The 26,877-nt window shown below is 41.2% G+C and overlaps 1 protein-coding gene across 2 annotated transcripts; it reads right to left on the bottom strand.

The window, feature by feature from the left end:
- Positions 1–3,106: 3,106 nt before the first annotated feature.
- EXD2 (exonuclease 3'-5' domain containing 2) lies at positions 3,107–26,746 on the bottom strand. Of its 2 annotated transcripts, none has more exons than XM_069465071.1 (9): positions 26,683–26,746; positions 22,657–23,033; positions 16,813–17,069; positions 13,713–13,839; positions 10,311–10,642; positions 9,195–9,301; positions 8,797–8,932; positions 7,371–7,727; positions 3,107–4,546 (listed from the first exon to the last, which is right to left on the bottom strand). In XM_069465071.1, the coding sequence occupies exons 2-9, from the start codon at positions 22,984–22,986 to the stop codon at positions 4,330–4,332; spliced, it is 1,863 nt and encodes a 620-aa protein (XP_069321172.1). In that variant the 5' UTR covers positions 22,987–23,033; positions 26,683–26,746; the 3' UTR covers positions 3,107–4,329. The 2 variants fall into 2 exon arrangements, with proteins under 2 accessions (XP_069321172.1, XP_069321173.1); XM_069465072.1 differs by having other exon boundaries at positions 4,481–4,546; positions 7,517–7,727.
- Positions 26,747–26,877: the final 131 nt, after the last annotated feature.

Genomic DNA, 26,877 nt, shown 5'->3' with positions numbered 1-26,877 from the left:
GCTGCCAGACAAGCTGATTAGAAGCAAACAATGGTCTAATGTACTTCCCACCTTCCCAAATAACATGTTGGCATTTAAGCAGGGCCTTGGTGCCTCAAGCAAAGGGAGTGACTAATGCATCTCCTGGTAGGCTGGTAGAATAGGTCCTTTTGAAAACATGGGCCATGTGGCTGCACGTCACAGCTCTGCTCCATCACCTGACGCAAAACTGCTCTAGGACTGAAACAGGCAGAAGCCACCCAACTCTCGCACACGGGGGCAACTTGGTGAATGTCTAAAAAGGATAGCTGAATTCCAAAATAAAAGCATTTTGGGGATTATGTATTATTTTCATGTTATTCAGATCCAGAGTTAATCATAGCAAGAATCATTCTTATACTCTCTGTTAGTTTATCTCCTCCAAGAAAAACTGATTCTCACTGTATTCCTGAGGGGATTAGGTACTCTAAAAACGGCCATCTTATAATAGAAAAGACAAAAGACCAGAAAAAAGGATTCATTTAAAATACGTAACAATTAGCAAAATGAGAAAATATCTCCTTTAAATGAAAAAATGATATCTCTCATAAGGCTGAGATATAATGAAGAGAAAAATAAAGGAAGAAAGGATAAATGAATGAATGAAAAACTCAGAAAGGCAGGGTAAACTAAGGGTTTAACTCATAGCCAAACGTTAGGGCCCCAAAGAAACAGACAGAATAGGAAGGTGAACAAAAGCTCTTTATGCCTGCTGGGTTCCTAAGAGTCTAAAATGAGGGATTAAAGTGGCTTTCTTTCAACAGAATACATTTTGTCATCTGATCTCCATCCGTGACATGGATAAGAATAAGTAACTTACGGCTGCACTCTTACGCAGCAACAGATCGCTGAATGTTGTGCCTCACTCACCTTAGGATGGCAAATCACTAATTGCTTATCAGGAAAAAAATCTGTTTATAACCTTTAATTTACATTTTTATCTTATTTTATTTTATTTCATTTAAAGGCTGGTCAAGTGAAGCAGTGGGAGTGGAGAAGGAACAAAGGAATCTGTAACTGGGTGTGATCAATTAGTTGTAAGCACCACTGCACTCAGACCAACCTACACTTTTATTTTAAAATAAACACAGTGTTTATAAAACACATCAACTACAACAGGGAAATGAGGCAATAAGGATGAATGACAGAAAGGAAGCGAGAAGAGACGCAGTGCCCACAAACATGATGATCAGGGCGCGTGCAGAGAGGCCCTTGCCATGACACTGTCCTCTCACTGCTACGCACACAGAAGCTCCGTGAAGGCACCAGGCACTTGGAGCTAAGGGTCAAAGAGAAGCATTTCATTCCTAAAAGGTGATATCAGTTTTTACTCACTCAGCAATCCAGTTCCTTCCTCACAATCCAATTTCTAGGACTCTATTCTAAAGTAATTATCAAAGATAGTGTCGGCCGGGCGCGGTGGCTCACGCCTGTAATCCTAGCACTCTGGGAGGCCGAGGCGGGTGGATCGCTCAAGGTCAGGAGTTCGAGACCAGCCTGAGCAAGAGCGAGACCCCGTCTCTACTAAAAATAGAAAGAAATTATATGGACAACTAAAAATATATATATAGAAAAATTAGCCGGGCATGGTGGCGCATGCCTGTAGTCCCAGCTACTCGGGAGGCTGAGGCAGGAGGATCGCTTGAGCCCAGGAGTTTGAGGTTGCTGTGAGCTAGGCTGATGCCACGGCACTCACTCTAGCCTGGGCAACAAAGTGAGACTCTGTCTCAAAAAAAAAAAAAAAAAAAAAAAGATAGTGTCAAAGAGATATACACAGGAAAATTCACATGGCATCACCAATAAATAACAAAGGATCTGAAGCCAAAATTTTCAACAGTGTGGGAATGGACAAAATAAGGCAGAGCCACTAGAAATCTATTTTTAAACATTGAAAGACACAGGAAATTATTTGTGATACCATGTTAAGTGAGGGAGAAAAATTAGGATACCAACGTGTGTGTGTGTGTGTGTGTGTGTATAATCCTCCATTTTGTTTAAATATTATATATATTAATTCATTTTTAAATACTGAAAGGAAATTCATAAATACACCAGCAAAGTTTAGCTCTGTTCTAAATGGAGGGAAGATGGATGATTCTTATTCTTTAGACTTTTCTCTAATGAGCATACATTACTTTTATTATCAGAAAAAAAAGATATTTTAAAACATGTCCACCCTAAAATTTCTCATTTAAGATGGCAACTGTCAGTCTTAGGAAAAGGCTGCGAAAGTTCAAGGCAGACTCAGGGAATAAAAAGGTTCAAATCTATACAGTAACTCTTTCCTGAAAAGGATGAGAAATCTTGTGTGACACAGTCTAGCCTTTTCCTCGACCTTGCTGCTGGACCTATTTTGCTGGGCCCTGCAGAAAGCTCTGTTGGAGAACCTATTCCGTCTTCCCATGGCAACCACTACCACTTAACTTACCTCTTTAGTGTTTCTCGCCTCTTAGCACGAGAATGGGAGGGAAAGGGAAAGAAACAGCCCAACTCTCTTGTTTAAAAGAAAAAGTTTTTCTTGTAAAGCTATCAAAATGACTCAAAATGAGCTATGCAAATTTTGAAACATAAGTCATATGTTCGGTAACCATGGTTGCTTAGCGCTCAGGGATGAATATAAAAACAAATCTCCGAGTGCCACCTTGTGGCAAGCCTGACTGTTACCACAACCAAGTACCAGGGCTCTCTTTCACTCCCGGGCTCCACACCACACAGCTAGGATAGGCCCCATAATAACCTGTACATTGAATCTACATTCCCCAAAGTAGCTGGTACTATTTGTTTTCAAGGATTTCTAGTTTAGGTCCCAGCTATGACTGTTTGAAGACAAGCAGGGACGAAGGAGCAGAGGAACAAAATTAAGGCCAGGACATGCACTGCTGATGGCCTGTGGTGCACTGTGTGTGGTGTATCTGTGTACACACATCATGGCACTGCCAAGAGGCAGGGACTGTAGGCTAAATAGCTCCTCTCCCAAGAATATTTACCAGTTTTATAAAGTTATAAAGAAAATTTTTACATTTACAATCAGTGAGCCTTGTGCTTAGAAGAAGTTTTATTTATCAACGTTAGAGCAACATCACCGACTTGGGCACAATTCCAAAATAGAGCTCTTGTTGGATTCTGGTTATAAAATTCTTTTTTAAGCTTGTTAAGATCTTGTAAAATAAGAATGTTTTCCTAATACTTAAGAAAAAATACTAATCACTAATAAGTTGAATTCACACTCAAAGTGGTGGCCTAACATTTTGAAAATGAAACACCATCCCCCTTATGAACATCTAATGTAGCATAATAACTAATCCCGGTGTCCCAGGCTTCAGAGGAGATGAATTAGTCCTCACACTGCAACCTGACCAAATGACTCCGGAAGTGAATTAAGTACTTAAAAGAGGTCAGTATTGCAAATCTGATGGAATACAGAACACTAACAGGAGATGATACTGATTCTGAGAAAAGATAATCTTCCCCTCAGAAAGGGGTTAAGCTGAAAACCTTGCAGTTCTGGGCAGGAGCAGTGCAACAAGCAGGCAACAAACAGCACAAAAGGAAAAGCTGAGCAGATGGTCAGAGTTCTATCAGGAGGTGGTGTCTGTGGTCCTTTCTGCCCCACCCAGGTTGAAGGCTCATTTCCAGAAAAGGATTTCCTCCAGTGTCAGGGTGGAAGCACATGGCAGAAGTGCTGCTTTGGTCCTGGATTTGTAAAGGGCAGCATTTTCAAGTAATGTGAAATAAACTGAAGTGACCCAGATGGGATGGATCCCAACCAGATGAGTTATGGGAGAGCAGAGAGCCAAAGAAATTGTAATTATGAGGTTGAATTAGGAAAATAAATCTGACTCCTTGTTCACTTCTCTAACCTCTGGAAGAAGTTTTTCTCCCCTCCTAACTTGATTACATTAACATTCTGGACAGCCCCTGTTAGAGATAAACCAACATACTAGACAGGGAAGAAATATATTAAAAACATTTTCTGAGAGTCTTAACAAGCACTTCAGGGAGAATTCTTCATTAAGAGGGAGATTACAAACAAAGGCCAAGGCCTCTCTTATCCACAAAAAAAAAAAAAAAAAAAAAGAGAGGAAAAAAAGGATACTGACACTGTCCAATTAAAGTCCAAAATCATAATAAGCTCCCCTTAAAACAGTAGCCTTGCTCCATCAGAAGTATCCTGGAATTAGTATCAATATAAGTCAGTATTCTGAGTTGTATCGCTCAGGCTTTGACAATGACGTATTAGAACAGGAAGAGGTGACTTTTCAGCCTTGGCTCCAGCTTCCCACCTGTCCTAACCTGGGAGGAAAGCAGCTATCACGACAGCTTGATGGGAAGGTCTTCCCCGTATTTCCGGAGCAGCTTCTGATGGTTGTGGTCCACTGACCACTGCTGGGGCAGGTGCTTGGGCTGCATGGAGTCCAGGAAGTGCTGACGCCAACGGCTCTCCAACTGCATGAGGGAGCGCAGCCCACCCTGGGTGTGACACTGCACCACCTTTAGCCCGTGAGGAACATAGTTTTCATTGGAAATCCTGTCAAGATATGAAGTACAAAGGGTCTGAGGGAAACAAGCACAGGACGGTCTCACAGACAGCTCAAATGCTGCAGGGCAAGGGTATGTGAGGAGGTTGTTAGACTCCTAAAGGGTTAGTTACTTGAATGTTTTCAAAACATCCTCTTTCAGGCCAGGCACAGTGGCTCACGCCTGTAATCCTAGCACCCTGGGAGACTGAGGCGGGCGGATCGTTTGAGCTCAGCTCTGAGCAAGAGTGAGACCCCCGTCTCTACTAAAAATAGAAAGAAATTATATGGACAACTAAAAATATATATAGAAAAAATTAGCCGGGCATGGTGGCATACGCCTGTAGTCCCAGCTACTCGGGAGGCTGAGGCAGAAGGATTGCTTGGGCCCAGGAGTTTGAGGTTGCTGTGAGCTAGGCTGATGCCATGGCACTCACTCTAGCCTGGGCAACAGAGTGAGACTCTGTCTTAAAAAAAAAAAAAAAAATCCTCTTTGTTATCTCTGCCCCTTTTTAGAGTTTGAACATACAACTCCCAATCCTACAGGAGGCATTTGGGGTTCTGAGCTATACCTATGCGAAGGTCACTGCATAATGCTCAGGCCCCACACGGGAGGCCCTACCATCTAGCTGAATGTCTTATTTATTCCAAGGTTCTTCAGTGACCAGCTTACCCTTTCTTTTAAGTTATCCATTCTGAGCCATACTCAGTATTTATATGAGGCTGTTACATCAGCCCACATGTTCCAGTTTTTCACAACGTAGGGTAATACCTGAATGTAAAATGCAAGTTGGCACATTTCTTTAGTGCCTTCTTTCCCACAAAACAAAAGCCAAACCACATCGATGAGAAGTGTTTCAGTCACCATGAAATGCTACTGTGGTTGCTCATTTCTGCAAATGATGCTGCTGAGTAAGAAGATGAATCCCTGCTTCTTTCCCGACTAAACAGAGAGGCCTTAAAAACTGCTCTGATGCCACGTGAACAGTGCTTTCAGCCCCTGTGAATAATGATGACGTTCCTCAAGGAAGTACCCTGCCTGCACAGACTCTTTCCTCTCCCTACATCCACACCCTACTTTCAATCCTCTCCCCTAGGACTCCCACCAGCCTAGCAGTGTCAGTGCCCTCAGGGTATCTGTAGACATATTATTTAGCTCATGAGCTTCCCACTAACTTGCCTATCTGTCTCTAAACAGCTGTTCTTCTCAGTCCCAAGACCAGCATCCATCTATCCAATTCAGCAAGATGAATTTGTTAGAAAGGTCTGGTACTGAAATGGAGAGATTTAGCTGTTTTAGGAAACATATTTGGGAATTGGTCAAAGGAGCCATTCTCACTAATTTGTAATATGACCTTGGCAAGTTACTTGCCTTAAACCTCAAGGTATCTAATATAAAATTTAGAAGGCCAGGTGCAGTGGCTCATGCCCGTAATCCTAGCACTTTGGGAGGCCAAGGTGGGAGGATCACTTGAGGCCAGGAGTTCAAGACCAGTCTGGGCAACATGGTGAGACCTTGTCTCTACAAAAAAATTTAAAAATCATCCAGATGTGGTGGTGCAGGTGGTGCAGTAGAACCAGCTACTCAGGAGGCTGAGGAAGGAAGATCACTTGAGTCCAGGAATTCGAGAAGGCAGTACACTATGATAATGACACTGCACTATAGCTTGGGCGACAGAGTAAGACCCTGTCTCTAAAATAAATAATAAAAAAAAAAAACTTACAAAGTAATGTCTATTCTACAACCTCACAGAATAGTTGTGGGATAAAATGCAATAATAAATTTTTTTAACTTTGAAAATTTGAAAAATGTAAGATACAATATTAGCAGTTAACCAGTAAGAAATCCAAATCCTACCTAATCAGGTTGTTATTAGAAATAATGAAGGCAATTTATGTAAAGTTTATTAGCTTGGTGCAGTAAGACAAGTGTATTCATAAATATCTGCTCAATATTTACAGTATCTGTGATAGATCAGTAGCATGAGTGAAATAAACATTTTTGGTTTTGAAAAAAAGAAATATTTGCTGCTACAATTAAAGTTTTTATTTTTTTATATTTAGTTGATAACAAAAACCCTATAGGCAATGAGCATCACTATCAGGGCTTTGTGAACTTACCAGTTCACTTATTTCAACCCCTAGTACTACTGAAAAAAGTAACAGTTGGGAAGCAAAACTAAGCCCCAGAGTTCTTATCATCTGAATCCATTCTATATCAGGCACTTAAGCATCAGTGGATTTTGGTATCCAAGGGAGGTCCTGGAACCAATCCCCCATACCAAGGGACAACTGTACTATACTTCATGGGGGAATTTCAGAGATTTGAGGATGTTATTTGACTATTATTTCACTTCATGTGCCGACTTTAGGATTTACCTCTGCATGGAATATATAAGATGCAATTCCACTGCATTTGCACTCATGCTAATCATGAAAATGACTCGACTTAGCATATGACTTTCAAGGGTCAAGGACAAACACCTCATAAAAAGCAAATTTCCTATGGAAAGGAAATTCTATTTTTTTTTTTTTTTATTTTTATTAAAAAGGGGCGAGAGGAGAACGGCAGTTACTGATGACGTAAGTCACCTAGCAACCCCTCTTCTCCCCCATCCCTTTTCTTTCCTCGGAAAGGAAATTCTGAAGTAGATTATTCTATTCTACCGTCATGGTGTCTTATACCATTAGACACCTAATGGACTGAGCATGAGCCAGGTGCTGCAAGCAGCTAATGCCCCCTCCCTGGCAAGCAGTCTTATAAAGTAATGAGGGTTAATGTCACTCACTGGGTTACTCCCCAATCCCTTCACTGACCACAAGTGTAAATGGTACCTGGTCTCCAGGCTGGCAGCCTGTTGCAGCATCTCGTCTGTGACTGTGTCTGTGCTATAAAACTCCCTGAGTGCTTGCAGCAGCTCCTCCTTTCGGTGAGCAGGCAGGCTCTCCGCGTTGAGCAGGGCCCTGGCCCCAGAACGCACCTGCCGGCGCTCAGGATCTTCCAGCAGGCGCAAGCCCTCCTCAGAGCCAATGGGGGCCTGGAACTCCTTGGCCAGCTGCTGCTTCAGATGGTTGTCATAGTAGTTGGAGATGGCATGACAGGAGGTGCAAAGCAACAGCACATCATGGGAGTTGTGGTCCTTCATCTCAATGGGGAAGTGCTTCCGGTACTCATGTGGAATCACATTCTTTCTGGAACGAGCACACCCGGAAAACAGTGCTCATTCAGTGGCATACAAGACAGAACACAAATGAAGCTAGGAGACAGGCTACTGGGATTCTAATCTGGGCCTAATATGACTGAGAAGGCTTGGGCACCACCACCCCACACAGATTGCATAAAGGCAACACTTACCTATTCCACTCTCAGCCCTACATGCGCCTTCAACTCCTCCCTACCTATCTGTGTCCTAGGTTCCTTTCTCCTTGAAGTATGACCTCCTGCTGTCGGGCTTCAGTGGAAGGCCAGGGATAGGGAGAGGTTAATAACAACCTTTGAGAAGGCTGTGCTCCCAGAATGAAGTCTCAGAGAAATGAAAAGACATTCTAGTGGCCTTTGACATCTGGACAACAATTCTCTCAAAAAAGCCCAGGGACCTGAACAAGCCAATGTCCTTCATCTGAGGAATCTCTTACTTTGGCACTATTTCCCTAGTTCACCAAGGTCTATCATTATTTTCTAAGGAGAACTAAGCTGTCAGGAAAAGCTCTCAGCAGTGACAACTCTTTGTCTCACGCTGCAGGGGAAGCAAGGAGGAAAGTGAATAACTCCACAGAAGCCAGGAACAAAGCCCAAGTGTTGGGGCACGCAGGCCTGTTAGGCAGCCTCACCTTCACTGTGTGGGACCCTGATGTGAAATCGTATCACAGCACAGAGCAGCCTTCGGGTCATCTGGACACTCCACGAACAATACCAAGACTCAGACGGCTTGTGAGCCAGTCAAGGGAGGATTATAAGGACACAGCTTCTACTGGTCTTCGGTCCCGCATGAGCAAAAGGGAACCACTCTCCATGGCAGACTATTACTGAGAATAGTCTTGTATTCCAGAAACTAAGGCATGGCTCAGGAGGGGTAGGTCACTATAGCAAGGCCAGGCAGAGTGTTGAAGCTCGTGGGGAAACTGGCCTGCTCCCTACGGACAGGCCTCTCAGCCAAAGTGGGCAGACTCAACCAAGGCCTCCAAGGGCTCTGCATGTGGCTACAAAGGCACCTCTCACCTGGGGCAGACAATCGGGCAGCCCAACACAAACCGCACTCACCGAATGTAGGAGTCTCTCTTGCCACACACTACACACAGGTTCTCTTTAATCATCAAGTAATAGTCTCCTGGGGATTCAGGCCTTCCCGCAGGTTCAAACTGTAGTTTGACCACAAAAGGCTCTTCACTCACGAGCTCTTAGAAAAAAGAACAGGCATTAGCGTCTGATGTTCCCCTCACCCCCGACCCCAAGCCCACCCCAGGAAGAAGCACCTCCCCAACTGCTCTTCGCGGTGTCCTGGCAGAGAACACTATTTCTGGGTTGTGACTACCTGGTCCCATGTGTCTCAAGGTCTTCCTGCCTTCTTCTATCCATCCTCTTCCCTATCTCACTTCCTATTCCAGCCAGTACCCACATGCATCTAATTATAGAGAAACTAAGACAGCTGAATCTCACACCTCCAATGCCTTTGTCCAGGTACCACTGAGCTTTTCTTCGATCACAAGTGCAGAGGGGCTGTCCATCAGGAGCATGGAGAAAGCAGTTATCATAAAGAGGTGATTTTCTGCAAGGAATGGAGACATCGATCTCACACTGAAAGCTAATTGTTAGTCAAGGTGTCCGTTGCCTTCCCTTATTCTCTTTTGAGTGACTCGAACTATTCTCTCAACACTAGGGTCAAACATACCAATTATGGAAAAAAAAAACAGAGTAAGAAACCATGTTTAATTCTCCACCTGCATTAGGCTAAGAAACAGAACTAAAAATGAATTAGTTTATGTCTTTAGTTTTTATACCTATGGGTTGGGACCTTAGGGAGTGAGCTGGGTAGTGTTTACATAGCTCTGCAGTGAACACAAACAGGAGCAGAGCAACAAGAAAACTGCCAAATCACTGGGTTAAACAAAGTAAATTAAAATTTTTAAAGCTCAAGCTAAAGTAATGAGGGCCTGGATTTATTTCTGGCTCACATGCAATACTTCCTTCAATTTAATCATCCAATTCCTAAAGGCACTTTGCTACAGGGACCAAACTTCTGCTCCAAAATACTTATTAGTCATCTTCCTATAATAGAGGTATAAATTATACATGAATATTCTCATTGGCTAGAGATAACATTTTCTTAGAGCTGGATATTGTTCTAAATATCCAAATACCATATGAACAAAAAACCAAATGATACCTTTCTCCTGAAAAGCATAAGGTACTTCATGTTATTCATTTTCAAAGCTATCCTGAAATAAGCAGGGAATAATAATTATACCCCCATTTCCAGTTGGAGAAGTAATGGGCCTAAGGTCACATCAGGGTCAGTGCAAAACTAGGCTAAGCTCTCCTGATTTCCATTCCAATTGCCAAAAATAAAAAAGTAAAAGAAGGGAAAAAGGAGAAAAATACACAAATAAAGCAAAGGATAGTCCAAATGTCCCTGATGGAAAGGAAAAGTAAAATTAACCCCTGCAGAGCCTCTGCTCTCCTCACAAGCCTTCTCCCCAGACCCAAGGTGAAGCATCACACCCTTTGCTGAAGGCTGGGCCACTAACTTTTTACTAGACAGGAAACAACTCAGTTACCTGGCAGAATAGCCCACCCCCAGGGGCTTTCTTCTATGTTTTCTGGGGTCTCTCCCTTGGTGGTTGCCTGGTGCCATCCCATCGACCTTAGACTTCTTACTTCTTGGCTTCTGCTGAGATTCTGCTGCTTCACCATTAACCTCTTCTCCCAATCTGATAATTCCTTTGCTTCGAAATGGGATGTCTACCACATCCTGGCATTTTTCCAAGACTTTTCTCCAGCCACTGTGGTCATCATTTTTTTCTACAGATGAATTCCTAGAGAAAGGATATCCAAGAAGATGGAGAAAGAGAGCCACTGAAATCTGGGCATCCCTGGCAGCATAAGTTACCTGAAGAAAAAAGTCAGAGATCAGTGGAATGTGGAAGGCAAACCAGAGAGAGCAACTTCAAAGTCAATCACAAAGATACACACAACTTTTAGGGTCCTAATTCAAAATGTACAATAACCCACGCACCATGTATTTAAAACTTTTTATCATGAAAAATTTTAAGCTATAAAAAGTAAATTAAATAGTAGAATTAACTCTCATGTTCCCTATGTTTTTAACTAGAATAGCTAAAAAAATGACTTACTCTAAATGCTGGAAAATCTTAAATCAATATAAATCAGTGAAGTTTCTTTCTATCTGCTCTCAAACTGCTAGGCAGATTTCTCTCAAGTTTCGGGGGAGGGTAGTTAACAAACGTCTGACAATTAGTGCATGAAATTCATTTTGGGGGTAGTCAGCCTCTAGAATAGCTGAAATGATAAGAGGCCTGTATGACTGTCAATCAGAAAAGACCTGCAGACTGGGCGCAATGGCTCATGCCTGTAATATCAGCACTTTGGGAGGCTGAGGTGGGAGGCTTGCTTGAGGCTAGGAGTTTGAGACCAGCTGGGCAACACAGTGAGACCCTGTCTCTACAAAAAATAATTTCAAAAAATTAGCCAGGCATGGTGGCACATGCCTGTAGTCCCAGCTACTCGGGAAGCTGTAGTGGGAGGATCACTTGAGCCCAGGAGTTGGAGGCTACAGTGAGTGATGAACATGCCACTGCAGTCCAGCCTAGGAGACAGAGCAAGACCCTATCTTTAAAAGAAAAGAAAAAAGAAAAAAGAAAAAGAAATGACCTGCCATATCTTTTAATAAGATAATATCTTAATGTCTTTAAATACCCTTCATTGCTGTGACCCCACATAAGTTACTTCTTTGTGCCTTGGTTCCTTTTTTTAAAAGTTTTATTGAGATATAATTTACATATAATAAAATTCACCCATTTAAAATATACAAACCAATGGATTTTAGTATATTTACAGAGTTGTCCAACCATTACCAACAACAATTTTAGAACATTCTCATTACCCCGAAAAGAAACCTAACATCCTTTAGCAGTCATCCCTCACTTCCCCCAGCCCTAGGCAACCACTAATCTACTTTCTATCTTTATAGATTTGCCTATTCTGGACATTTCACATAAAGGATTCATATGACATCTGGCCTTTTGTGACAGGCTTTTCTCACTTAGCATAATGCTTTTAAGATTCGTCCATGTTGTAGTATGTATCTTTTTATTGCTGAGTAATACTCCATTGAACAGCTAGCTATACAACATCCATTCATCAGCTGATGGATTCACTCAGCTTTTTAATGTCTCCTTCTTAAATATGAAGGGACAGCCAAGGATCTAAACATTTGAGAGAAACCTTTAATGTGAAAGACAAAGACCAAAGCGAACATTAAAAAAAAAAGGAACTCAGAGGAAAAAGAGGCAATGCAGGAAGCAGAAGAAAACTTCAGAAGTCTTTAATACCTTAAGAGAAGATACTACATCTATTAAACAAAAATAGAAAGCTATTTTAAAAGCAAATATTCAGAGAAGACCTAGAAGCTCTTATAACTTAAAAATACGATACAAATAATTAAAAATTCAATAAAAAAATTGGAATATAAACTTGAAGAAATTTGCTAGAAGGTAAAAACAGACAGAAATAGAAAACAGGAGAGAAAATATTTTTCAAAGAAAATTAGAGGATTAATTCAGGGAGTCCAATTAAAAAAATTATGAATTCTAGAAACCAAAAGGAGTCTAGAAAATTTTCAAAGAAGTAATCTGAGTATAATTCCCTGAACTGAAACTGATTGAATGGATCTACTGAATTCTAATACAATGAATGACAAATGGCCCACACTCATGTATTATCATCATAAATTTCAAAAAATTAAGATAAAAATAAGATCTTCCAGAAAGAACAGGTCACATACTCAACACCAATGAAAGCTAGAAGACAAGAAGTTCTGAAGGAAAATGATTTCTACTCTAAAATGCTATAGTCAACCAAACTATTGTTAAGAAAGGGAAATCAAATACCTTTTCAGACATACAGCGTGTCATAAATTAATTTCCTATCCTCCCTTTTCCAGGAAGCTACTATGAATGTACTCTACCAACTCAAGAAAGGAAAAAGACACTTAATTTAGAAAGCAGAGGACTGACTACAGAAAAGAGTTGAAAAGAATTCCCAGGCTGATGGTAAATGCAAGTTCCAGGACGAGAGGTGGGCAGCATGACGGGGGCAGGGTGACAGACAGTTCTGGGAGAGATGGCTCCAAGGGAAAATGAAACAAACCGTAAGTTACCTGATGCACATCCACACTAGACAAGAGGAGATCTACAGCTCTAGTAAAGAGTCTGGGGTTGAAACAATAGGTATATAGAACACTAAGCAAACAAAACACCAATTATTATTTCTGGGAAAATAAAAAGTATATATAAGAAAAAAAAAGCAACTGCAGTTTACTCTGTGGCTCAGGTATAAATAATATCAACATAAATACTGGATATTAAACCTGATAAAAATGATGATTTACCTATTTTGGGAGGATGGGGAAGGGAGTAAGAGTTTGGGGGTAGAGGAATTGCAAGAGTACTAAACCGTGTCTTCTGCAGTAAGAAGTCAAAGATAATACGTACAAATAAGAAAGAATAATGCATACATCTAACTTAGAAATATAATGGTAAATACCAGAAAGAAATGAAAGTAGATGCCTCTGAGAAGGAAGAAGAATTAGAATGGGGAGAGGTAATGCAGGGAACTACTTTACTGTTCCTTAAAATAAGTCTTATAACAACACTATGTTTTTTAAAATTAGGTGTTTGTATTCATGGAAAAAATCGCATTTTCTAAAATGTCTGGCATATAGCAAATGCTCAAAAAAATAAAGAAGACTCTTACTCTTTTATTTAAATGGCATATACATTATTGTAGACCAATTATGTTCAGTAACACCAGACAATGAGTCTATTTTAAGGCACCTCCCACCAAATACTTATATCATCTTTGAAGATTTGAATTTTAAAAACGATTATACTTCAGAAGCAATGACTCTTCCATTCTTCAACTACCCCGATAAGAAGTACCTGGTCATCTGTAAGAGTCTCAGCATCCCAGTTGCTGCAACGAAGTAGAAGAGATTTGTCAAGGGGAAAGTTCAAAACAGTCTCAGCGAGTGATTTCAGACTAAGCCCATTACAGAGCACATTGTTTCTACAAGAAATAAACAAAATCACGTATCAAAAACGGGCAAAGAACATGAATAAGAAAATCAAAAAAGATATATAAATAGCCAGTAAACAGATGACAGATGACATCACTAGATGTCAAAGAAAATGATAGATAATTTATCTGTCAGATTGTAAAGATTTTTAAAATAACTATATCTAGTATTAATGGAGCATGAATAATCAGGCAGTCTCATCTAAAATTTGTGAACTATACATTTTCATTATATCCCTTATGTAAAACAGTTTAATAATAAATAGCTATTAAAAATTTGAACATGGCCACTGAAGTCTCTGCTTGGAGAAAAAGAAAAATTCGAACATGAAAATTCTCTGATCCAGCAATTCAACTTCTAGGAATTTATCTTAAGAGTATACATAAAAGGATCTTCAATTCAGCACTACTTATAATAAGAAAGAATTTTATTTTTTTTTATTTTATTTTATTTTTTTTTTGAGACAGAGTCTCACTTTGTTGCCCAGGCTAGAGTGAGTGCCGTGGCGTCAGCCTAGCTCACAGCAACCTCAAACTCCTGGGCTCAAGCGATCCTCCTGCCTCAGCCTCCCGAGTAGCTGGGACTACAGGCATGCGCCACTATGCCCAGCTAATTTTTCTATATATATATTTTTAGTTGTCCATATAATTTTTTTCCATTTTTAGTAGAGACGGGGTCTCGCTCTTGCTCAGGCTGGCCTCAAACTCCTGACCTTGAGCGATCCACCCGCCTCGGCCTCCCAGAGTGCTAGGATTACAGGCGTGAGCCACCGCGCCCGGCCAAGAAAGAATTTTAAACAACCTAAATGCCCCTGGATAGTGTTTGTATATGACTTTTCAAATTTGAAAAAATGATAATGCTATTTTCATCAAGAAAGTTAAAGTACAGTAACACCAACAATAACCTATCCTTTCCGCTCTTCAAACACTTTCTGATTAAAATTGATGCAGCTTGTCCAAGTTCAAAAGCAAGTGAAAAAAAAAAAAGAAAAGAAATTGATGTAGGGTAGTAAAAAATTAATTTGTACAAAGATTGGAGACTCCAAACAAGAGATAAAAGTGAAACATCAGTCTACAAAAGCAGAGCTGACTTCTTGGTTATCAAGTGAGAGTCTAGAAATTGTACAGCAGGAAGCTTGGAGACGGAGATTCATGTCATTGTTACAACATGCTCTGCTCCCCCAGGTACCGCAGGAAGTGAAATCACTATAATGATGAACAAAAAGAAGTCTTTCCTCATAAAATAAGCAGTAAATCAATGGATCTCATCATCCCCAAAAGGCAGCACAGACTAAAAAGTTAAAAGGTCTAGACACAGGTAAAATACATAAGGTCTTGGTTCAATTAATAGAAATTAAGGACATGGGGCAGACATAAAACTTTTGTTTCATTAAAAATTACAAAAGTAATGAATGTTTATTATTAAAAATTCAAACAATAGAGGTCGGGTATGGTGGCTCACGCCTGTTATCCTAGCACTTTGGGAGGCTGAGGTGGGAGGACTGCTTGAGGTCAGGAGTTCGAGACCAGCCTGAGCAAGAGCAAGATCCCGTCTCTACTAAAAATAGAAAAAAATTTAGCCAGGTGTGGTGGCATGTGCCTGTAGTCCCAGCTCCTCAGGAGGCTGAGGCAGCAGGATCACTTGAGGCCAGGAGTTTGAGGTTTCTATGAGCTAGGCCAATGCCATGGCACTCTAGCCCGGGCAACAGAACAAGACTCTATCTCAAGAAAAAAAAAAAAAAATTCAAACAACAGAGACGTACAATGGGTGAAAAGGGAAAGTTCTTCACACACACTTTCAACTTTCAGGAATAACGACTCTTAACAGTATGTGTGGCCCCTCCACACTTTTTCTATGCACAAATAAACAGATGGTTAGATGGAAGAGTAGATGTGGTATTTGGTATTCATTTTTTGTTCTGTAATTTGCTTTATTCACTGCTGGAGAGGTGGTACCAAAGGAAGGAGGGCCTGATGAAAGGAAGCTTTTGCTGTTATAATACAAATACTTTTTATAGAGTTTTAATTTTTACAGCAATATTTTAATGTATTACTTGACAAAATTTATATTTCACTTATAAGAGCTTTATTTATATAAGCCAAATTAACAAACTAAAATAAAATTTCATTTTATACTAAAAAATTATGATAAACACAGATTTTAATCAGGCCTTCTCTTAGTTTACCAAATCCTCCAAACTTTTAGTGTCTGTGTCATTTGAGGCAGGGTGAGAGGCTGTTTCAGTCCATGTTATTACAAATGAGGACCTGTACATACACATAAAGAGGTAATTGTGACCACCCCCTCTGGAAAAAAAAAAACAAGTTGAAACAGAATTTCCATAAGAATAGAGTTCTACGAGAAAGGGAAATCTCTTTTCCACCAAGACAAGGGCTAGATGTACCATCATTTTTGGCCTACAGCAGGGTTTGCAAATGCAAATGCTTATCTGAGGAGTCAGGGTTCTGATGGGAGTGTGGGGACTCTGGCAAACTGAACAGAGCATGCTCATCTAAAGGGGCCAGCTGCTGCCCAGCAAACTGCTGCCATCTATAATTATGGATTCAGTGTAGTCGGATCATCTACTTTTTCTAGAGAAGCCAGAAATACAGATTTTTACATTAAATCTTCCAGATTTAAAATAAAATTTTCTAAAAATATCATACACGAAAAAAATAAAACCAAAAAACATCTGCAGCTCTAATTTAGCCAGTGAGGCCATCAGTTTATAACATATAGCTTACACAGACATTTTATTAATATTTCCTCCAAAAAGATCAGTTCTAGGTAACTAAAGTTTTCTCAGAAATTGGAATGTCTCCTCACAAATTCAATATGCATCTCAGAAGCTTCTAGATATCTAGAATTTCAAATGTTTCATTATTGAGTCCCAGTAATTTACAAATCTTGCTAAAATAACTGCCCCACAGCTACCGGAATCCCAGCACTCATGCAAACCACACCTTTGCCGCAAGGCTAGGTATCGGAGGTCCAGGCATCCCCTGACAACGAGGCCGTAATCCTGAAGGAGTTTGCTGGCATCTTCTGAACAGCCCACTCCAACTTTTAAAATGGTGCCATCTGCTAAAATGTCCAATAACGTTCTTGGTAAGGTTTTTCCTCCACAGATCAGCTTGGGCAAGCGAACCAAGACACAAAGGCCACTTGGGGAGGCCATTTGTAGAAGTGACAGAGGACTGGCTTTGCCTTCCAAATTCACCTGCAACAGAGGAAGACAGGGCCCACAGTTCACACTCTAGCACAGCAGTGAGCAAAACATAAAACTGTGGCTAAAAAGTCTAAGAGGCACATCCTTAACTTCCCAAAGGGAGCATCTGACCAGATTTTGGTTTAAATCTATAGATGAGCCTATACTAACAAATGCAATAGACTTTGTGAAGCAGCAATCTGAACAAAAGTCACCGAGGGCCAAACGCCAGGGCCTGAAATATGAGCAGTCCATAAATAGTGACCAGCTGACACAGAGGAGCTCTGGAACACACACTGGCAGAGTCATATGAAACATATTGATTTTTAAAGGTGAAGGAAAAAAAAGGCCAAGGAGTAGAGTGCCAAATGATAAACATACTCTTCATTATCAAGACTCTCTAATGTATATGCAGGTAACATGACTCAGTTACCTTATCATGGTCTCTACATCCATTTTTTTTTTTTTTATTTTATTTTATTTTTGAGACAGAGTCTCACTCTGTTGCCCAGGCTAGAGTGAGTGCCGTGGCATCAGCCTAGCTCACAGCAACCTCAAACTCCTGAGCTCAAGCGATCCTCCTGTCTCAGCCTCCCAGGTAGCTGGGACTACAGGCATGCACCACCATGCCCGGCTAATTTTTTCTATATATATTTTTAGCTGTCCATATAATTTCTTTCTATTTTTAGTAGAGATGGGGTCTCGCTCTTGCTCAGGCTGGTCTCGAACTCCTGAGCTCAAACGATCCGCCCACCTCAGCCTCCCAGAGTGCTAGGATTACAGGCGTGAGCCACCGCGCCCGGCCCATTTTTTTTTTTTTTTTAAAGACAGGGTCTTGCTCTGTTACCCAGGCTGAAGTAGAGTGGTGTGATAATAGTTCACTGTAACCTCTAACTCCTGGGCTCAAGTGATCCTCCCGCCTCGGCCTCCCAAAGTGCTAGGATTATAGTCATGAGTCACTACACTCAGCTTAAAATCCAATTTTTTAAAAGAGGTAGGAAACACAGTAATGTAAATAAATGGTACCTGCTAATATAATAAATTCTGGTAGCACAGAGTGCTTTCTCAGCATTTTCTAGTCATAAATGAAAAAAATATATATTGGGCATAAGTTAGGGTCTTTACATCTTAAGACATAAAAATAATTTTATATATTAAATGATCTAGGTTTGAGGCTGGGTGTGGGGGCTCACGCTGGTAATCCTAGCACTTTGGGAGGCCGAGGCAGGAGGATTGTTTGAGGCCAGGAGTTCAAGACCAGCCTGAGCAAGAGCAAGACTCCATCTTTACAAAAAATTGAAAAATTAGCAGGGCGTGGTGGTGTGTGCCTATAGTCCCAGCTAGGTAGGAGGATGAGGCAGGAGGATCACTTGAGCCCAGGAGTTTGAGGTTGCAGTGAGCTATGGTGATGCCACTGCACTCTAGCCCAGGCGACAGAGAGACCCTGTCTCAAAAAAAAAAAAAAAAGAGAAAAAGAAAAAAGTGATCTGGGTTTAATCTTTTGGGGATCATAGATAAGTCTGAGAAAATGCTGAAAGCTAAGTATGTTATCCCCACAAGAGTTTACATACAAAATTCACGTATGTTTTCAAGGGATTAAAGATTCCCTAAAGCTATCCCTGGAACCCAGATTAAGCACCCAATAAATCCCAATCCTTCTCACTTTTTAGGAGAGGAAACTTAGAGCTTATAGGTAAATCAGTTTGACCAAATATGGTGAGAGCATGGCAAAGCCAGGGCTATAACCTAAATTTTCCAGTTCTCAAATAGTAGTTCTCAAATGAGAGTGATTTTGCCTCCCATGGGCCATTTGACATCTGGAGAGTTACATATCTCTCCCTTTAAATCCAAAGCTAGAAATGATTAAGCTTAGTGAGGAAGGTATATCAAAAGCTGAGACAGGCTGAAAGCTAGGCCTCTTGTGCCAGTTAGCCAAGCTGCGATTGCAAAGGAAAAGTTCTTGAAGGAAAGTAAAAGTGCCACGTCAGTGAACACACAAACAATAATAAAGCAAAACAGCCTTATTGCTGATATAAAGTTTGAGTGGTCTAGACAAAAGATCAAAAAAGTCATAACATTCCCTTAAGCCAAAACCTAATCCAGAGCAAGACTCAAACTCTCCTCAATTTTATGAAGGCTGAGAAAGGTGAAGAAGCTACAGAAAACAAGTTGAAAGCTAGCACAGGTTGGTTCATGAAGTTTAAGGAAAGAAGCCATCTCCATAACATGAAAGTGCAAAGGAGAAGCAACAGGTGCTGATGTAGAAGCTGCAGCAAGTCACCCAGAAGAGCTAGCTAAGAATACTGATAAAGGTAACTACACTAACTAACAGATTTTCAATGTACATGAAACAGCATTCTATTGGAAGAAGACACCGTCTAGGACTTTAGCAGCTAAAGAGGAGAAGTCAATGCCTGGCTTCAAAACTTCAAAGGACAGACTAACTTTCTTGGTTGGGGCTAATGCAGTTGGTGACTTTTAAGTTGAAGCCAATGCTCATTTACCATTCTGTAAACCCTAAAACCCTTAAGATTATGCTAAACCTACTCTGCCCATGCTTTATAAATGGAAAAACAAAGCCTGGATGACAACACTTCCGTTTACAGTATGGTTTACTGAATATTTTAAGCCCACTGTTGAGACCTAATGCTCAGAAAAAAAGATTCCTTCCAAAATATTACTGCTTGGCCGGGCACGGTGGCTCATGCCTGTAATCCTAGCACTCTGGGAGGCCGAGGCGGGAGGATCACTTGAGCTCAGGAGTTCAAGACCAGCCCGAGCAAGAGTGAGACCCCATCTCTACAAAAACAAACAAACAAACAAAACAAAATATTACTGCTCATTGACAATGCACCTAGTCACCCAAGAGCTCTCTGATGGAGATGTACAAGGAGATTAATGTTGTTTTCATACCTGCTAACAAAACATCCATTCTGGAGCCCATGGATCAAGCAGTAATTTCAACTTTCAAGTCTTATTATTTAAGAAATACATTTTGTAAGGCTGTAACTACCATAGATAATGATTCCTCTGACGGATCTGGGCAAGGTAAACTAAAACTCTATAAAAAGGATTTACCATTCTAGATGCCATTCAGAACATTTGTGGATCATGGGAGGAAGTCCAAATAGCAACATTAACAGGAGTTTGGAAGAAGTTGATTCCAACTTTCATGGAAGACTTTGATGGGTTTAAGATTTGAATGGAGGCCGGGCGCGGTGGCTCACGCCTGTAATCCTAGCACTCTGGGAGGCCGAGGCGGGTGGATCGCTCGAGGTCAGGAGTTCGAGACCAGCCTGAGCAAGAGTGAGACCCCGTCTCTACTAAAAATAGAAAGAAATTATCTGGCCAACTAAAATATATATATACCAAAAAAAATTAGCCGGGCATGGTGGCACATGCCTGTAGTCCCAGCTACTCGGGAGGCTGAGGCAGTAGGATCGCTTAAGCCCAGGAGTCTGAGGTTGCTGTGAGCTAGACTGACGCCACGGCACTCACTCTAGCCCGGGCAACAGAGCGAGACTCTGTCTCAAAAAAAAAAAAAAAAAAAAAAAAAAAGATTTGAATGGAGAAAGTCACTACAGATATGGTGGAAACAGCAAGAGAACTACTATAGAATTAGAAGTGGAGCCTAAAGATGTGACTGAAATGCTACAATCTCATGATAAAACTTGAATAAATAAGGAGTTGTTTTTTTTTTTTTGTTTTTTTTTTTTTGAGACAGAGTCTCACTCTGTTGCCCAGGCTAGAGTGAGTGCCGTGGCGTCAGCCTAGCTCACAGCAACCTCAAACTCCTGGGCTCAAGCGATCCTCATGTCTCAGCCTCCCGAGTAGCTGGGACTACAGGCATGCACCACCATGCCCGGCTAATTTTTTCTATATATATTTTTAGCTGTCCGTATAATTTCTTTCTATTTTTAGTAGAGATGGGGGTCTCGCTCTTGCTCAGGCTGGTCTCGAACTCCTGAGCTCAAACAATCCGCCCACCTCGGCCTCCCAGAGAGCTAGGATTACAGGAGTTGTGTTTTATGCATGAATAAAATGGGTTCATTTTTTTTTTTTTTTTGAGACAGAGTCTCGTTCTGTTGCCCAGGCTAGCGTGCCGTGACATCAGCCTAGCTCACACCAACCTCAAACTCCTAAGCTCAAGCAATCCTCCTTCCTCAGCCTCCTGAGTAGCTGGGACTATACGCTCACACCACCACACCCAGCTAATTTTTTCTATTTTTAGTTGCCCGGCTAATTTTTTTTCTATTTTTTTTTTAGTAGAGACTAGAAAGAAATCTTTCATGAAAGGAAGTCAATCGATGTGGCAACTTCATTGTTGTCCTCTTTTAAGAAACTGGGCTGGGCATGGTGGCACATGCCTGTGATCCTAGCACTCTGGCAGGCCGAGGCAGGAGGATCCCCTTTAGCTCAGAAGTTCAAGACCAGCCAGAGTAAGAGCAAGATCGCGTCTCTACTAAAAATAGAAAAATTAGCGAGGTGTCATGGCATGTGCCTGTAGTCCCAGCTACTCGGGAAGCTGAAGCAGGAGGATCGCTTGAGCCCAGGAGTTTGAGGTTGCAGTGAGCTATGAAGATACCACTGCACTCTAGCAGAGGTGACAGAAAGAGACGCTGTCTCAAAAAATAAATAAATAAATAAACTGCCACAGCCACTCCAACAACCTTCAACAACCACCACCACCTTGATCAGTCAGCAGTCATCAATATCAAGACAAGACTCTCCACCAGCAAAAAGATTTCAACTTAATGAAGGCTCAGATGATCATTAGGATTTTTTAACAATAAGCTATTTGTTAACGAAATTATGTACATTTTTTAGACATAATGCTATTGAACAGTTAATAGACTACAGTACAGTGTAAATATAACTTTTGTATGCACTAGGAAATCAAAAAACTCACATGACTGGCTTTATTACAATATTTGCTTTATCCCAGTGGCCTAGAACCAAACCTGTAATATCTCTGAGTTATATCTGTATTGTGAAATTAAATGTGATGATGCAAGCAAAACAGTATAGCGTACAGCATAAACAATGTTTCAAATGTTAACTGTTATCTTTTTAAATACTAATTTGAGTAATAATTCCCTTTTTTCCCCCCCCATTCCTGGGATAAGAATTCCCATTTAAATACACCCCCTTAACTATATTCTCCACGGCATTCTTATAACAATGCTATTGGAAATATTAATAGGGGCTAACATTTAAGGAACATTTACTATCTGTTAAAACTGTGTTGAAGCCTTCACAGGGGTAATCTATTTGAATCCTTAGAAAAGCCATAGGAGGTAGGTACCATTATATCATATTACAAACAAGTAAATTGAAACTCAGGTTAAGCAGCTTGTCCAAGTTCACAGAATTATAAATGGTGAAAATGGAACTCATATAGGTCTGTCTGACTCCAGAGTCTATAATTGTAAGCACTTCCCTATCCTGAGAAGAGCAGCCACTTCTCCTGCAAAATCTACTTAAGAGTAAGTATAGAACAAGCTAATTCTCCTTTAATCTTATTCTCTACTTGACCATCCAAGGCCCCTAGTCAGAAAAGCAGAAGAGATTTTTTAAAAATTTTTGCTTTTTAACTTACCCATTCACAATCAATTCCAAGCACTGGAAAATCTTCTAATTCACTTCTAAGCAAGGGTTCGATTTGATCCCACTCTGCCTCCTGAGACACCGTCACCACTTTGGCTTTGAGGATCCTCTCCTCCCACGAGGCCCTGGGGGCACTGGCGTGCAGCTGGTGCTCTTCTGGAGGGGGCAGCTCTCCACTGCTTGGCACTTTCTGCTGTTGCTGCTGGGTCACTTGGCTCCGTTTACTTCTTCGGCGCTGGATGCCTTTCCAGAGGACAAACCCCCCTACAGCCACACCCAAAAGGGTGGTCACTGTCAAAGCCACTAAGTTCTGTCTAGACATCTTCAACTTTTCTACTGTTTAGGAAAGCAAATCACTAATCCCACAATCTGTAAAACAAATGGCAAAAATATGTTCATATGAAGAATATAAATCTATTTGTAAACAAGTTTTCCCCTAAAAAGTGTACCACTTAAAATCTCTGTGCCCACAAACTAAAATAACTGCTATAAATTTCCACATGAAACAGCAATATTTTAATTTTTTCCTTTTCATACTCTCTGTACTCCATCTTTTTTTTTTTTTTTTTTTTTTTGAGACAGAGTCTCACTTTGTTGCCCAGGCTAGAGTGAGTGCCGTGGCGTCAGCCTAGCTCACAGCAACCTCAAACTCCTGGGCTCAAGCGATCCTCCTGCCTCAGCCTCCCGAGTAGCTGGGACTACAGGCATGCGCCACTATGCCTGGCTAATTTTTTCTATATATATATTTTTAGTTGTCCATATAATTTTTTTCTATTTTTTTTTAGTAGAGACGGGGTCTCACTCTTGCTCAGGCTGGTCTCGAACTCCTGACCTTGAGCGATCCACCCGCCTCGGCCTCCCAGAGTGCTAGGATTACAGGCGTGAGCCACTGCGCCCGGCCTATACTCCATCTTTATCACTATCCTCACTCCAGAAAACCCCCTGCCCTCTGGCAGTTTCCCAGGGCTCTCTTAATGATATAAAATTGTATCAATCAAAACAATAAATTAAAACTGGTTCAGAATCGGTAAACTCTGTTGAAATCAGGTAAAGTTAATCATAAAAATTGTTTTGTATGTTTCTACCACATAGGAAACATGCAGGACTTTCATGAAAGGCCAATCCCTAAAAGAGGGTTCACAAATGAATCAAAACGAAACAAAACTCTAAAGTGAATAAAAATACTTCCTACAGCTATCAAAGATTTCCACACCTGAGTTCTAAAAAGGACTTTAAAGTAAAAATATTCAGGGATATTAAGGAAAATTATATCTAAAACACGAACAGGAGGCAAATAATAATAATGTAGAAATTCTATTTTTTTTTTCTCCCTCTCTCTTTCTTTCTTTTTTTTAGAGACAGGGTCTTGCTCTGCTTCCCAGGCTGGAGTAGAGTGACACAATCATAGCTCAATGCAGCCTCAAACTCCTGGGCTCAAGCAACCCTCTTACCTCAGCCTCTCAAGGAGCTTGGACTATAGGGGCACACCACCACACTCAGCTAATTTTTTTTTTTGTAGATGAGGGTCTCACTATGTTACCCAGGCTGGTCTCAAAGTCCTACCATCAAGTGATCCTCCAGGTTCAGCCTCCTAAAGTGCTGAGATTATAGGCATCAGCCACCATCACTGACCAGAAATTCAAGATATGAAAAAATTTAAAACTCTGTTTCAACAAACATGTCATATGGTTAAAAGCAATGACTTTAAAAAGTAAGCACTAAATTGGGAGTAAATATTTAAAACATATATAAATAACAAAGGATTAAAATCCAGAACATATATAACATTACTATAGGCCAGGCACCATGGCTGGAGCCTGTAATCCCAGCACTTTGGGAGGCCAAGGTAGGAGGACCACTTGAGCCCAGGAATTTAAGGTTGCAGTGGGTTATGATTATGCCATTGCACTCTAGATTGGGGAAACACAATGAGACCCTGTCTCAAAGATAAATAAATAAATAAAAATTAAAAAACCAGAAAAAAAAACACTACTATAAATCAATAGGGAAAAGACAATCCAATAAAAAGAGACATTTCTCAAAAGGGGAAATACAAGTGCCCAAAAATCATGAAAAGATGTTCAATCTAACTAGTAATTAAGGGAATACACATTAAAACAGTGATGAGAAATCATTTTCCAGTCACCAGATTGGCAAAAATACAAGAGATTGATACCATCAAAAGTTTAAAAGAGCATGGGGGCAATGGGCATTATTATACAATGTTGTTGGGCAGTATGGCATTATTAAATGTCCACACCCTCCCACCCAGCAATTCCACCACTGGGTATCTATCCTTAATAAATGCTCACAGGGGGTCTCCTCCACTCCCTGGGGCTGACTCATTCCTTTTAACATGTTAAAAGAAAAAAATGCTCACATGGGCACACCGAGGCATGTGGAAGAATATTGTCTGCCACACCCTGTCTGTGAAAAACTGGAAACACGGAAACTATTGAATCTCACGTACTATGGAACTTACAGAGCTTGCACAAAGAATAGGTAGATCTCAATGTATTGATAAAAGATTCCATGACCCATTTTTACCCATAAAGTGTTAAGTTACTGAATACATACAATATAATGTATTTGTAAAAATACACATTTGTAAAAGTTTAACACGAAATCCTACAAACATATATCTTATATGTACACACACTTATCAATAAATGCAAAGAAAAAGAAGTAGAAAAATATACCCCAAACTGACAACAGTTCTTACTTTGAGGAAAGGGACTGGTAAAGAAGAAAAGATGGAGATGGAAAAAATTAGATCAAAGAGAATCTGTCTCGTTTAAAATTTTTTACAAGATTGTATGGACATAAAGGGGCACGTTGGCTCCTTCTGTAATCTCAGCTACTTGAGAGGCTGAGGCGAGAGGATCGCTTGAGCCCAAGAGTTGGAGGCCAGCCTGGGCAAGAGCGAGACCCCATCTCTACTAAAAATAATAAAATACAGAATAAAAAAAGATTGTATGACAGACTATAACTAAAATAAATATTTTAAAAATATATTTGTAGGCCCTGCTCGGTGGCTCACGCCTGTAATCCTAGCACTCTGGGAGGCTGATGCGGGAGGATTGCTGGAGCTCGGGAGTTTGAGGTTGCTCTGAGCTATGATGACTCCACTGCACTATAGCCCGGGTAAGTGAGTCCTTGTCTCAAAACAAACAAACAAACAAACCAACCAACCAACCAACCAAAACCAAAATTGTGAAACAACCTCAACTTGACCAAATTTAATCATTCCTTCCCCCATTAAACTTCCTTTCTCCAGCATGTCCTAATTCCGATAATTAACAAAACCTTTCTGTGCGATTCCTTCTATCCTTGTAATACAACTAAAAAAAAGTATAAATAATTTTGTTTTCAAGGAGTGGGTACACAAAGAGTCTGAGTCCAAAAGAATATCAAAAGCTTATAAAGGTTTAGGTTTGTTTGAATTGTAATGAGCAGGTGTCAATTTTGTAATAAATTTATTTTGATCTAGCCCAGGGATGTGAAAAGCGAAAAGGTGGTCCCAGCAAGGCCTAGAGCAGCGGGTGTTGTCTGGAAAGAAAAGGATGGTAACGGGGTGGGGGTTGGGGAAAATAGGTCCCCATGAATCGAGGAACGAAACTGTAGCTGTGGACGCGTGAAACATTCAGCGCCCGAGGCGTTACCAGGTGTTGCAGGCGGAGCATCCTTTTTGGCTTACTGGGCCAAGAGTAGACGAGAAAAGGGGGTCGGAGGCAGCAGGCCCGGAGAGGGCGTGGGAGACTGCGGGTGGCGGTGAGAGCGCTCTTAGCACACCAGAGTGCAGAACCGCCGTGGGAGAGGGGGCGAGGAGGCCGCACCTGGAGTGGAGGAGGGCGGGGAGAGGGGCAGGGCTAACCTGCTCGGGGACTGCGGGGTTCAGTTGCCCCCGCACACGATGACACCCCCCACTCCACGACCTCTCTTGGTCCGCACTGAAAACCTCCTGCACCCTACGCACAATCCGGTTGAAACACCTCGCCAATCCCTGAGCCTCACTTACCTGCGGCTTCTGATCGGGCCCGCACACCTACGGCACCTCACGCTAAAGACCTGGAACCTCGGCGACCGCCTGTGCGCACCTACCCGGATCCACTAAGGCCGTAACCACTTCCGGAGGAAGTAGCCCTCTGGGGTGTGTGAACGGAGGGACGCCGTCTCGCACGGAGCTTGTTGGAGCCTGTGTTGCCTCTCCAGG

Source organism: Eulemur rufifrons, chromosome 2 (assembly GCF_041146395.1).
Source record: "Eulemur rufifrons isolate Redbay chromosome 2, OSU_ERuf_1, whole genome shotgun sequence".
Classification (NCBI taxonomy): Eukaryota; Metazoa; Chordata; class Mammalia; order Primates; family Lemuridae; genus Eulemur; species Eulemur rufifrons.
The sequence above is the reverse complement of the archived record's forward strand: the minus strand, read 5'-3'. Positions and strand labels throughout refer to the sequence as shown.

Excerpts from the sequence above, each read along its gene's own strand:
- EXD2 (XM_069465071.1), bottom strand. The coding sequence starts at position 22,986 with ATGTCTAGACAGAACTTAGTGGCTTTGACAGTGACCACCCTTTTGGGT. Across the intron at positions 8,933-9,194 it reads CCTGGACAAAGGCATTGGAG|AGCTCGTGAGTGAAGAGCCT; the intron begins GTGTGAGATTCA and ends CTTTTTTCTAAG. Across the intron at positions 7,728-8,796 it reads AAGAGAGACTCCTACATTCG|AAAGAATGTGATTCCACATG; the intron begins GTGAGTGCGGTT and ends TGCTCGTTCCAG.